Raw genomic sequence first — 13,890 nt, 5'->3', positions numbered from 1 at the left:
TCCATAACACGAGTCAGCCACTACTATGCTTGAAAATGGAGAGCAGTACTCAGTAATGTTTTGGATTTGCTCCAAACATAACACTTGTATTCATGACAAAAAGTTAATTGCTTTGCCAATTTTTTAAAAATGTCTTTAGTGCCTTATTACAAACATTAATGTTTTGGAATATTTTATTCTGTACAGGTGTCCTTTTCACTTTGTCAATGATGTTAGTATTGTGGAGTAACTACAATCTTGAGTTCTATCACTGCCACTAAACTGCCTTTTAAAGTTAACATTGTCCTTGGAGAAATCCCTGAGCGGTTTCCTTCCTCTCCAGCAACTACGTTAGGAAGGACGCCTGTATCTTTGTAGTGACTGGGTGTATTGATACACCATCCAAATGGGCAATTCATAACTTCACCATGCTCAAAGGGATATTCAGTGTCTGCTTTTTACATTTTTACCCATCTACCAATAGGTGCCCTTCCCTGCGAGGCTTGGAAAAAACCTCCCTGTTCTGTGTGGTTGAATCTGTGTTTGAAATTCACTGCTTGACTGAGGGACCTGAAATATAATTGTATGTGTGGGGTGCAGAGATGAGGTAGTCATTCAAAAATCATGTTAAACACTATTATTGCAGACAGAGTCCATGCAACGTACACAGTATTATATGACATGTTAAGCTAATTTACTCCTGAACTCATTTAGCCTTGCCATAACAAAGGGGTTGAATACATTTAAACTTTTCAATACTTTGTAAAAATTTCAACAAACATAATTCCACGTTGACATCATGGGACATTGTGTGTGTAGGACAGTGACAAAAAAATCTAAATTCAATCAATACATTTTAAATTCAGGCTGTAACAACAAAACGTGGAAAAAGTCAATACTTCCTAAAGGCATTGTGACCTACTAATACCCTACTGTATATCTCTTTGCTAAATAAAAACATACAAACCACTCCATGCTTACCATTTTATTATAAGGGGCTGCTGAATATTGTAAAAAATAAATAAAATTTAACACAAAATTATGTACCAACCAAACTCATAAAATATAATTTAACAAATACAACATCCTTCCGTCTGTTTTTCTTCCGAGAACATTCTCCCATCTGAAGCATAGCCCCTAAATAAATAAAAAAACGTTATATTTGAACAAAATTCTGTATCAAAGTGTGAAAATACCTTTGTGTTCAACCAGCAAATTATGACTGCATCCCAAATGAAAGCATAATCCCTACACAGTGCACTATATAAGGAATAGGGTGCCATTTAGGATGACCACATAACTCTTGTAAACCTACCTGGAAGGTATGTTGAGTCCAGGCTGGGTCTCTCTACCATTCCTCTCAACTGGGCTGGAACATCTATAGAGAAGAAACAGTTCATACAGGGCTGTCTGCTAGCAGTCAAGACCCAAGAGAATATCACAGGTTATACACAGTATACAAAACATTAGGAACACGTTCCTAATATTGAGTTGCGCTAAAGTGTTCCACAGGGACGCTGGCCCATGTTCTGTCCTTGAGCAGTTCTTGTCTATTAATGTTCTGTATTATGTTTCATGTTTTGTGTGGACCACAGGAAGAGTAGCTGCTGCTTTTGCAACAGCTAATGGGGATCCTAAAATAATACCAAATACGCCAGTGCCTCCCAAAGTTGTGTCAAGTTGGCTGGATGTCCTTTGGGTGGTGGATCATTCTTGATCCAAATCAAATCAAACTTTGTCACATGAAAAGAAAAAGTAACACAATAAGAATAACGAGGCTATATACAGGGGCCACCGGTACCGAGTCAGTGTGCAGGGCTACAGACTAGTTGAGGTAATCTGTACATGTAGGTGGGGGCGAAGTGACACTATGCATAGGTAACAAACAAACAGCGAGTAGCAGCAGTGTACAAAAAGTCTTATGGCATGGGGGTAGAAGTTGTTAAGGAGTCTTTTGGTCCTAGACTTGGTGGTCCAGATCCTCTTGCCGTGCGGTATCAGAGAAAACAGTCTATAACTTGGGTGACTGGAGTCTGACAATTTTATGGGCTTTCCACTGACACTGCCTATTATGGGCTTTCCACTGACACTGCCTATTATATAGGTCCTAGATTGCAGTTAGCTTGGCCCCAGTGATGTACTGGGCTGTTCGACTACCCTCTCTAGCGTCTTACGGTCAGATGCCGAGCAGTTGCCATACCAGGCAGTGACGCAACCGGTCAGGATGCTCTCGATGGTGCAGCTGTAGAACCTTGAGGATCTGGGGACCCATGCCAAATCTTTTCAGTCTCCTGAGGGGGAAAAGGTTGTCGTGCCCTCTTAAATGATTGTCTTGGTATGTTTGGACCATGATAGTTTGTTGGTGATGTGGACACCAAGGAACTTGAAACTCTCGACCCACCCCACTACAGCCCCTTCGATGTTAATGGGAGCCTGTACTGTAGTCCACGATCAGCTCCTTAGTCTTGCTCACATTGAGGGAGTGGTTGTTGTCCTGGCACCACACTGCCAGTTCTCTGACCTCCTCCCTATAGGCAGTCTCATCGTTGTCGGTGATTCAGGCCTACCACCGTTGTGTCGTCAGCAAAGGATCAGCGTGGTAGACGTGTTGTTGCCTACTCTTACCACCTGGGGTCAGGAAGTCCAGGTTCCAGTTGCTGAGGGAGGTGATCAGTCCCAGAGTCCTTAGTGATGAGTTTTGTGGGCAATATGGTGTTGAACGCTAAGCTGTAGTCAATGAACAGCATTCTCATATAGTTGTTCCTTTTGTCTAGGTGAGAAAGGGCAGTGTGGAGTGCGATTGAGATTGCGTCATCTGTGGATCTGTTGAGGCGGTTTGCGAATTGGAGTGGGTCTAGGGTATCCAGGAAGATGCTGTTGACGTGAGTGCCACGGGCGGTAATCATTTAGACAGGTTACCATCGCTTCCTTAGGCACAGGGACTATGGTGGTCTGCTTGAAACATGTCAGTATTACAGACTCAGTCAGGGAGAAGTTGAAAATGTCAGAGAAGACACTTGACAGTTGGTCCGCGCATGCTTTGAGTACACGTAATTCGTCTGGCCCAGCGGTTTTGTGAACGTTGACTTGTTTAAAGGTTTTGTTCACATTGGCTACCGAGAGCATTATCACACAGTAATTCAGAACAGCTGGTGCTCTCGTGCATGCTTCAGTGTTGCTTGCCTCGAAGCGAGCATAAAAAGGCATTTCGCTCGTCTGGTAGGCTCACGTCACTGGGAAGCTTGTGTCTGGGTTTCCCTTTGTAGTCCGTAATAGTTTTCAAGCCCTGCCACATCTGACAAGCGTCAAAGCCGGTGTAGTAGGATTCAATCTTAATCCTGTATTGATGCTTTTCTTGTTTGATAGTTAATCTGTGGGCATAGCAGAATTTCTTATAGGTGTCCGGATTAGTGTCCTACTCCTTGAAAGTGGCAGCTTTAGCCTTTAGCTCGATGCGGATGATTGCACACAGGAAACGAGTGTTAAAAACCAGGATCATATGAGATAAGCTACCCGGGCAGTTGTTTAAACTGAGGACTATTTGTCTATAATAAAGCCCTTTTGTAGGGGGAAAAAATCATTCTGATTGGATGGGCCAGGTGACGGCCCTGCATAGTCATCTGAAATCCATAGATTATGGCCTAATGATTTCATTTCAATTGACTGATTTCCTTATATGCACTGGAACTCAGTAAATTTGTTGATTGTTGCATGTTGTGTTTATATTTTTGGTCAGTATAGTTGCCTTGATAAGAATCCAGTTCCATTTTCTGTATTTTGTGTTTGTTGGCTACTGTGAGAGCCTACTATTATGCAATTAAAGTAGTTTTCACTGAATTCATTGTCAGATATTCTTTTAGGCCTTGTGATGGACAACCCTTCACAGTTAGTCAAAGACATGGTCTGCATTCAAAATGGCACCCTTTTCAATAAACTACTTTTGACCAGGGCCCATAGGGCTCACTCTGATTAAAGTAGTGGTATAAATAGGGAATAGGGTGCCATTTGGGACGACGTCTTGGTGTGTTGCATTTATTACCATGGTCTGGTCCGGTGCCACCTGGATGATGTACTGGTAGGTGGGCATCACACAGTGGTGCAGCACCAGCCCACTCATGTCTCCATCTCCTGCTCCAAACCCTGTAGTCACCAAGGGAAGGGTCATAGTCACCCCGTCGGACAACTCACTACCGGACACTCCTGACACACTGTCCAGCAGCTGTGGGAGAAGAGGGTGAGATACAGAGAAGTTCAATAACTACTGTAATTTTTCATTTAATTCCTTAATAAGTAGTGGTCACTGCAGGGTTTTGTGCCAAACCAACTCTAACAGATCTATCATACCTGATTCAACTAATCTGACCAAGACAAGTGGAAACAGGTGGGTAGTGCTGGAATGGAACAAAAACCTGCACACTCAGGTGGTCTACAAGGCCATGAATTGTGACCACTGACCTACATATTGATAGCCTCGTATAACCAAACCGATTACCACTGCGCAGCAAAACAGAATGTCAGCTTGCGAGACTTCCGGATGGTTGTAGGAGGTTAGCATATTGGTTGTTGATGGATTGTTTTTAAACCCCATAAGGGTACACTGACACAATAGGTCTCACATGTAAACACAAGCAGCTATGAATGCACAAAGTAATTACCTCATCCACCCTCCACAGATCACCACACATCCCATCAGAAGTTGCATAGTTGATCGCATTCTTCAAGAAATCAGTCTTGCTCCCATTATTCTAACAAGCATAAAAATTACATGTCAATATGTTGAATCACAAGAGCAATGCAATTATGCCTGAAATATTGTAGCCTATTGCTGGTATGATGCATGCACCGCTAGTCTGAGCAACAACACCATCATATTAAACCTACTGTTTTATACTTACACTGTCAGAGTCCTGTAGTACAGCCACCAGTAGCTTGATGTATTCTGTGGCAGCCTTCAGCGTATCCACTTTACTGGGTTTACGGTCACGACGCATCAGTGGCACCATACGCTTCAAACGGGAGAACATGCTGTTCATGTTTTTGATCTAATGAAGCACATTACACAAGTCAGAGCACATACAAATTGAATAAATCAAAGGTGATGCTTTTTTTGTACAGTAGGCCTACTTCCACGCGACAGCGCTGCAGTATTTTGGGTCAATTTTCAAGTCAGACCTTTTGCCAGTTTTTTATTGACATGGCGCCTGGGCCTACAGTTACACTTACTCTCATTCGTTCCTTGGCGTTTACCAATTGTCTTCTCTTCACAATTTCACTCCAGTCCTCCGTGTGAACATAAAAGCCATCGTTCCCTCGTTTGAATTTAGCTATGTTGGAGTGACTTGGGAGCAAGGGCTCACCTGTTTCACTCACCAAAATGTTACCCATCAACTCACGCTCAGGGACACTCATCACCGCAGCATTAACTTCAAAGCTTTTCATAGTGATATATTTTACGTGTGTGGTCATATCCGATATCTTACAGTAGATAACGCAATCCAATTACAATGAGGCACTTTGAAGATAAATTACCATGTGTTTCGTTAATTAATTTAATCCAGCGCACACCTGTGAAACTGGAGTTACCAGTTTGTGACTTTTCACAATCACATCCACTTAATTATGCAAAGTGTCACGTGTTTGCTATTAAGGCCATGCATATCAAAATAGTTCAGGAACATAAGTGAGCGAATCCGTGTGATCGAAAACTGTACTTATAATGTTAGCCACTAGAGGTCAGGAGTGCCATAAAATGTCAAATAAATAAATAAATAAAATAAAACCAAGAACAAAAAAACAAGCTACAGTTTATCACATCATAATTTTTTTTTTTCAATATGACCTGGATTAGAGTGCATTCATTTATCTACATCTTTACTAAGGTCCACAAAAAACATTTGTGTGTTAAAACAAGAATGATATATGTGTGTTTTGCAATGAAGTACTTAAGTAAAATGCCATTTGAAATAAACCATAAAAAAACTGTTTTTGAACATTGTGTGTGTCCCTCTCTCTTTCATAGGCTACAGTCCAAATGGTTCGTGCGATTCAGTATCCTTGGGACATCCATACCCTAAACCCTAACCTTAATCCGTACCCATACTCTATCCTTAATCATAACCCTTACCTAACCCTAACCTTAACCCACTTTAATACTGGGAATTGATGGGAAATTATGTAAAGTATATCACTAGCCACTTTAAACAATGCTACCTTATATAATGTTACATACCCTACATTATTCATCTCACATGCATACGTATATACTGTACTCTATATCAACTACTGCATCCTTATGTAATACATGTACCACTTTAACTATGCCACTTTGTTTACATGCTCATCTCATATGTATATACTGTACTCGATACCATCTACTGTATCTTGCCTATGCTGCTCTATACCATCACTCATTCATATATCTTTATGTACATATTCTTTATCCCCTTACACTGTGTATAAGACAGTAGTTTTGGAATTGTTAGTTAGATTACTTGTTGGTTATTACTGCATTGTCGAACTAGAAGCACTGTGTATAAGACAGTAGTTTTGGAATTGTTAGTTAGATTACTTGTTGGTTATTACTGCATTGTCGGAACTAGAAGCACAATTATCTAGTTTATCCTGCATTTTATTCTCTCCTGTGCTACACTACGCATTAACATCTGCTTACCATGTGACATATTTGCATTCCGTGACAAATATAAAACAGGCAATTTTTTTTATTTCAGAGTTGAAAAAGTGCTTTGTCTTTATTTAACCAAGAAGTCAGTTAAGAACACATTCTTATTTTCAATGACGGCCTGGGAATATGAAACAGGAAGGGCTATGACTAGTCCAACACTAACCACTAGACGCTGGCTTTTAAATTGACAAAAACAGGTTTTGCTTCTGTTCATTTAATAATGATTTAATGTGGTACTGTGTACCGTTTTTTACAATGGCTTTGCTTCTGTTCATTTAATAATGAAATGGAACTGGAAAACAATATTGACAAGGGCAGACAGACATCAGACATGGCACTCCCTAGTGCACTACCATAGGGCTCTGGTCAAAAGTGCACTATACTGTGTATGGCCTGGTGCCATGTCTGACGGAAACAAAGAGTCATATACTGTAGGAGGAAAAGTTTAAGATGGATAGAGAGAAACAATGAGTATGTGAGAATTGGCAGAACGGCCAGCACACTGCCTGAGCACTGCGTAGGTACTGACAAAGAGACCATGTGTTCTGTTCTATTGTATTATGTGATGGAATATAGCGTTCTGATTCTCATATTCTATAAGCAGCAGCTGACACTGTCTGAGTCACACCATTTTCTGAAGGTGATATCTATCGTCATATACTGAAAGCCCCTGTTGAAATAACAAGATCACACAAAAAGCAATACTAAGACTGAAAAAGACAAAAAAACTACTTATTGAAAAGAAAACAAACAGTTGGGCTTGGAGATAACCATATAGAAGAAGAGAGATGCTGTTGGCATGGCTGGATACTGACTAAATAAATTACTATGAACGAAAACTTAAGACTAATTTAAAAAGCTTCAAAATGTATCAGAAGAATGCAAAATGACAGAATACGTTATTACGTTATGTCATTATGGTCATTGTGAAATATGAGTGAGCCCGTTCCGCTGAAATTCTAGATGGATAAAAGGACAACTAAAGATCATTATCTGTGCGGTGATGGGCAGAGGCATATGGTGATGGGTATCTGCCCAGGTGAAGTGCATAAAGCCTGCAAGCAAATCAAATCATCAAATCAAACCAAATCAATTTTTATTTGTTACATACACATGGTTAGCAGATGTTAATGCGAGTGTAGCGAAATGCTTGTGCTTCTAGTTCCGACAATGCAGCCACTCACAGTACTTTATCCTCTCATGAATTTTACCTATCAGGCTTAGCGCTAGTGTTTGGCTCAAAAATGTTTCCACCTCAGAGGCCTGCCCCCAAAAAAGCCAGAAAAAAAGTCCAAAAGCCTTGGGACGCAAACCTACCCTGACATGGGGCCAGACTGAGGCGGAGTGAGACTTCTCAGTGCTCTAGCTGAATCTTCAGGTCACTGCATCTTAGCCCCCATACAGTAAAGTAATATATGGCCATATATGGCTATATATATTGAAAAACGTGACATATATTTTTAAAAATATGATAATATATTTAAAACCAATATATGAATGTGCCATAGATAAAAAATAAATATGATCATATATTTGAAAAGCATATAGTGCATTTGGAAAGTATTCTGACCCCTCAACTGTTTCACATTTTGTAACATTTCAGCCTTATTCTAAAATTGATAGAATTGTTGTTTTCCCTCATCAAGCTACACAAAATACCCCATAACGACAAAGAAAAAACGTTTTTTTAATGTTTAAAATGTATTACAAATAAACAAACAAAATATTGCATTTACATAAGTATTCAGACCCTTTACTCAGTACTTTGTTGAAGCACCTTTGGCAGCGATTACAGCCTCGACTCTTTTTGAGTATGACGCTACAAGCTTGGCACGCCTGTATTTGGGGAATTTCTTCCATTTTTCTATGCAGATCCTCTCAAGCTCTGTCAGATTGGATGGGGGCGTTGCTGCACAGCTATTTTCAGGTCTCTCTAGAGATATTCGATCAGGTTCAAGTCTCGGCTCTGGCTGGCCACTCAAGGACATTCAGAGACTTTTCCTGAAGCCACTCCTGCATTGTCTTGGCTGTGTGCTTAGGGTCGTTGTCCTGTTGGAAGGTGAACCTTTGCCCCAGTTTGAGGTCCTGAGCAGTCTGGAGCAGGTTTTCATCAAGGATCTCTCTGTACTTTGCTCTGTTCATCTTTCATCTTTCCCTCAACCCTGACTTGTCATTCTTTACATCTAATTATATATGACATTAAACATGATATAAATTATATCATAAACATTCTAAACATCATAAATATCTATCAATTAATATCAAGTCTATATCTCACAATGAACACAACATATACCATACATACTGTATATATTTTTAAACAACGTCATAGGGTCGTTAGTGTGGTTGTTATGTTATTCGGCATACTTAGTTTTATTTTATTATTAGTGTGCTTGTGAAGTAACACGGCGGTCCAGAGCCTCCAGCGACGGTCTGCGGTCCAGAGCCTCCAGCGACGGTCTGCGGTCCAGAGCCTCCAGCGACGGTCGGCGGTCCAGAGCCTCCAGCTACGGTTGGCGGTACAGAGCCTCCAGCGACGGTCTGCGGTCCAGAGCCTCCAGCGACGGTCTGCGGTCCAGAGCCTCCAGCGACAGTCTGCGGTCCAGAGCCTCCAGCTACGGTTGGCAGTCCAGAGCCTCCAGCGACAGTCGCTGCCCACCAGGACCCTCAGGTTTTGCTGCCGGAGTCCGCACCTTTGGGGTGGGTGGGGGTACTGTCACGCTCTGACCATAGAGAGCTTTTTATTCTCTATGTTGGTTAGGTCAAAAAAAAAAAAGGTCGGGGTGTTACTAGGGTGGGTTATCTAGGTTATTATATATCTATGTTGGCCTGGTATGGTTCCCAATCAGAGGCAGCTGTTTATCGTTGTCTCTGATTGGGAATCATATTTAGGCAGCCTTTCCCCACTTGTTTGTTGTGGGATATTGTCTATGTATAGTTGCCTGCGAGCACTACATTAGCGTTGTGCTGCCATCCTGTTAGAAGATAACAGATTATTTTATTACAATGGTTAAATTGGATTTTCATTGTGTTCAATGGTGTTATTTTCCCCCCAGTGGCGCTTTCTGGTACTTAGAAAGACAACGCAAACGGGAAGTTCAGAATTGGTTTTGCACGCATAGAAGCAGCTACAGACATCGCTACGGTGTAGGTCTTTCAATGTAGTTATTTCTTGTCACGCTTCAGCCTTGGAAAAATATTTGTTTGTAAGTTTGATTCAAGCATTTAGCTAATGATGATAATCTTGTTATTGATAGAGTTTCTTACATATCAATGTTGGTTGCATTTACTCACAAATTGCAATGCCTTTTGTGTATGTCGTTAGCTGTATTACTTTGCTCATGCGTCATGCAAACGAATTGTAAAATATACAATACTGTAGTTTTGTTACTGTTTCTAGTGTAATATGCTTTGTTATTCTACATAGATGGTTATACATTATTAGAGTAATGAAAGGAGCAATTACCATATGGTTAACAATTAGCTATATGGTTTGGCATCATGCCAGATGCATGGTACTTTAGCACGTGCTTTGTATTATGCAACTTCAAATGTTTAATGTACAGCTACAGTATGTCGGTGTGAATTGAACACTAAAGTATATTCTTTTCTGTATTTTGCAGTTTCACAACATAAACGTTTCAATATATTCATTCAAGAAAAGTCACGCCTTGGGAGTTTTATTGAAGACTTAGTTGTTAGCTATCTGTCTAGTTTTGCATGGGAACGCAACTCAAGGGCAGAATAGTGAAAAAAACATCATCACAGTGGGCTCAAGCACAAGAATAACTGCACACGGTGGTTATGTTTCTACGTTCATCAGCCAACAAAGCCTCTTATCCTAGGGAAGACCAGCAGTCTACGATGCAACAACCAGAGCCAGGTGTTCAACAGAGAGAGATGGAAGAGCCTCTTCAGCACATTGGGACCAAGTCTCAATCTACAAGATCAAGGTCATCAAAACAGTCAAGCAGATCCTCAACAGCGAGTTCTGCAGCCGTCAAAGCACGCGCCAAGGCGGAGGCAGCACGCGCACAAGTCTCTTATGCTGAGAAGGAAGCTTCTGTGATGAAGCAAAAGGCCAGCTTGTTGAAGCAAAAGGCAGAAACAGAGAAGCAAAAAGCTGACCTCGAGGCAACTTTATATGTTCTCCAAGTTGAGAGAGCAGCTGCTGCTGCGTTGGCTGAAGCTGCAGCCTTTGAAGAAGCTGTAGAATCAGAACGCAGAGAGCTTCGCAAAGAACTAGACACCGGGACACAGCCCTTAAGTCCAGTCCAACGTACATGTGAGTACGTACAACAACATGCTAGGCCCTACTTTGCTGAACTTCCATTTGAAGTGGAGAAACAAGAGCTTAGTGTCGACCCAGCTTCATGCCATAATCCAGAAAGTAGCAAACAACAGAACATGAGCAGAGACTCTCCGTTCAAAAGAAATGAACAGCAGCATGGTGGAAATGGAAAGCAAGCCCACTTCCAGTCACACACACACAACTTCCCTGAGTCACAAGTGGCACCAGACCTCACCAAGTACCTCCTACGACGTGAGATGGTGAGTTCAGGACTCCTGAAGTTTGATGATCGCACTGAAAATTATTGGGCATGGAAAGCATCCTTTCTCAATGCAACCAGAGACTTGAATTTATCAGCCAGGGAAGAGTTAGATCTAATTACCAAGTGGCTAGGGGCAGAGTCGTCTGAGCAAGCAAACAGAATTAGATCTGTCCATATTTTCAACGCAACAGCAGGGCTTAACATGGTCTGGCAACGACTAGAAGAGTGCTATGGTACACCCGAAGTGATCGAGAATGCACTGTTGAAGAAAATTGATGATTTTCCAAAACTGACTAACAAAGACAATCACAAACTAAGAGAACTAGGTGACATTCTTCTCGAACTGGAGTGTGCTAAAGTAGAAGGGTACCTTCCAGGCCTCGCTTATCTGGACACATCTCGGGGGGTAAACCCTATTGTAGAGAAACTTCCATTCAGTTTACAAGAAAAATGGATAGCACAGGGATCCAAATATAAGGAGGACTATCGGGTAGCATTCCCACCATTCTCGTTCTTCTCGAGATTCATCAGGAACCAGGCGAAAATTAGAAATGACCCCAGCTTCACCCTCTACACCTCAACTAACCAGGTGTCCATGAAAAGTGAGAAACCTGCCAGGTACAGCAGCAAGACACCTGTGACTGTATACAAGACAGATGTGTCATCTGAGGCTTCAGACCACCAAACCAAACCCAGTAAGACAAAGGTTGAAAACCCTGACCGTCACTGCCCAATACATAACAAGCCTCATCCTCTTAAAAAGTGTCGTAGGTTTAGATACAAAACTCTAGATGAGCGCAAATCATATCTCAAAGACAATGGCATTTGTTTCCGATGTTGTGGGTCAACTCAGCACAGAGCTAAAGACTGTAAGGTTTCAATCAAGTGCTCTGAGTGCGACAGCGACAGGCATCTTGCTGCTCTGCATCCAGGCCCAGCCCCTACAAATACATACACCGCTACAGCAGAGACAGATAATGGCGGGGATCAAGGTGACGATGCTCTTCTATCTGTCACCTCAAAGTGTACAGAGATCTGTGGTGAGGCAGTCAATCCAAGATCATGTTCAAAAATATGCTTAGTCAAAGCTTATCCGGCTGGGAAAAGAGAGAAAGCTGTCAAAATGTATGTAATGCTTGATGAACAAAGTAACAAATCTCTGGCCAAGACAGAGTTTTTCAGTCTCTTCAACATCAATGACAACTCTGCTCCATACACCATGAAGACGTGTTCTGGGGTAACAGAGACTTCAGGCAGGAGAGCCGTCAACTTCATGGTGGAGTCTATAGATGGACACATGCAGCTCACTCTCCCTACTCTGATAGAGTGTGATATGATGCCAGACGATAGGATGGAGATTCCCTCCCCCGACATTGTGTATCATCATCCCCATCTGCAACCAGTTATGGACAGAATTCCAGCTGTGGACCCAGATGCTCCCATCCTCCTGCTCTTAGGACGAGACATCTTAAGGGTGCACAAGGTACGAGAGCAAATCAATGGGCCCCACGACACTCCTTATGCACAGCGACTCGACCTCGGGTGGGTCATTGTGGGTGAGGTCTGTCTGGGAACGGCTCACCGACCAGCCAATGTTAACGTGTTCAGGACAAAAATACTTCAAAATGGTCGCACATCCTATCTGAGCCCTTGTCCTGACATCATCCAGGTAAAAGAGAACTACAACAGCGTAGCTCAGAAACACATCTCTCCCTCTACAGTGCACTTGAGAGATCCAATCACAACTGTGAACACAGACAGCCTGGGATGTTCCGTGTTCGACAAAACACAAGACGATGATAAACCAGCACCATCAGTGGAGGACAAAGTCTTCTTGGACATTATGGACAAACAGGTTTTCCAGGATAATGGAAACAACTGGGTGGCTCCACTACCCTTTCGGCCCAATAGACGTCGCCTTCCTAATAACAGGGAGCAGGCCATGAACCGTCTCACATCACTTCGCAGGACTTTAGACAAAAAGCCTGACATGAAGCGTCATTTTATTGACTTCATGCAAAAGATGCTGGATAACGACCAAGCCGAACCTTCACAGCCACTAGAGGGAGACAAAGGTAAAAGAGAACTACAACAGCGTAGCTCAGAAACACATCTCTCCCTCTACAGTGCACTTGAGAGATCCAATCACAACTGTGAACACAGACAGCCATGTTCCGTGTTCGGACATTATGGACAAACAGGTTTTCCAGGATAATGGAAACAACTGGGTGGCTCCACTACCCTTTCGGCCCAATAGACGTCGCCTTCCTAATAACAGGGAGCAGGCCATGAACCGTCTCACATCACTTCGCAGGACTTTAGACAAAAAGCCTGGCATGAAGCGTCATTTTATTGACTTCATGCAAAAGATGCTGGATAACGACCAAGCCGAACCTTCACAGCCACTAGAGGGAGACAAAGAACGTTGGTATCTGCCCATATTTGGTGTTTACCATCCACAAAGCCTGAACAAATACGAGTAGTATTTGACTCCAGTGCTAAGTGTCAAGGCGTGTCACTTAACGATGTTCTGCTCAGTGGTCCAGACTTAAACAACACACTCTTGGGTGTCCTAATACGTTTCCGCAAGGATTGCATTGCACTAACAGCAGATGTGCAACAAATGTTTTACTGTTTTGGTGTACGTGAGGATCACAGAGATTACTTAAGGTTTCT

General features: G+C 42.2%; 1 protein-coding gene across 2 annotated transcripts; it reads right to left on the bottom strand.

Annotated features, from left to right (window-relative positions):
* Nucleotides 1-949: 949 nt before the first annotated feature.
* figla (folliculogenesis specific bHLH transcription factor) lies at nt 950-5,615 on the bottom strand. 2 transcript variants are annotated; one of them, XM_046348697.1, is made up of 6 exons: nt 5,203-5,615; nt 4,875-4,985; nt 4,635-4,724; nt 4,019-4,198; nt 1,295-1,357; nt 950-1,116 (listed from the first exon to the last, which is right to left on the bottom strand). In XM_046348697.1, the coding sequence occupies exons 1-5, from the start codon at nt 5,443-5,445 to the stop codon at nt 1,340-1,342; spliced, it is 642 nt and encodes a 213-aa protein (XP_046204653.1). In that variant the 5' UTR covers nt 5,446-5,615; the 3' UTR covers nt 950-1,116; nt 1,295-1,339. The 2 variants fall into 2 exon arrangements, with proteins under 2 accessions (XP_046204653.1, XP_046204652.1); XM_046348696.1 differs by having other exon boundaries at nt 4,875-5,021; nt 5,203-5,601.
* Nucleotides 5,616-13,890: the final 8,275 nt, after the last annotated feature.

The sequence above is a fragment of the Oncorhynchus gorbuscha genome, linkage group LG05, assembly GCF_021184085.1.
Source record: "Oncorhynchus gorbuscha isolate QuinsamMale2020 ecotype Even-year linkage group LG05, OgorEven_v1.0, whole genome shotgun sequence".
NCBI lineage: Eukaryota > Metazoa > Chordata > Actinopteri > Salmoniformes > Salmonidae > Oncorhynchus > Oncorhynchus gorbuscha.
This window is presented reverse-complemented; position numbering and strand designations above follow the sequence as displayed.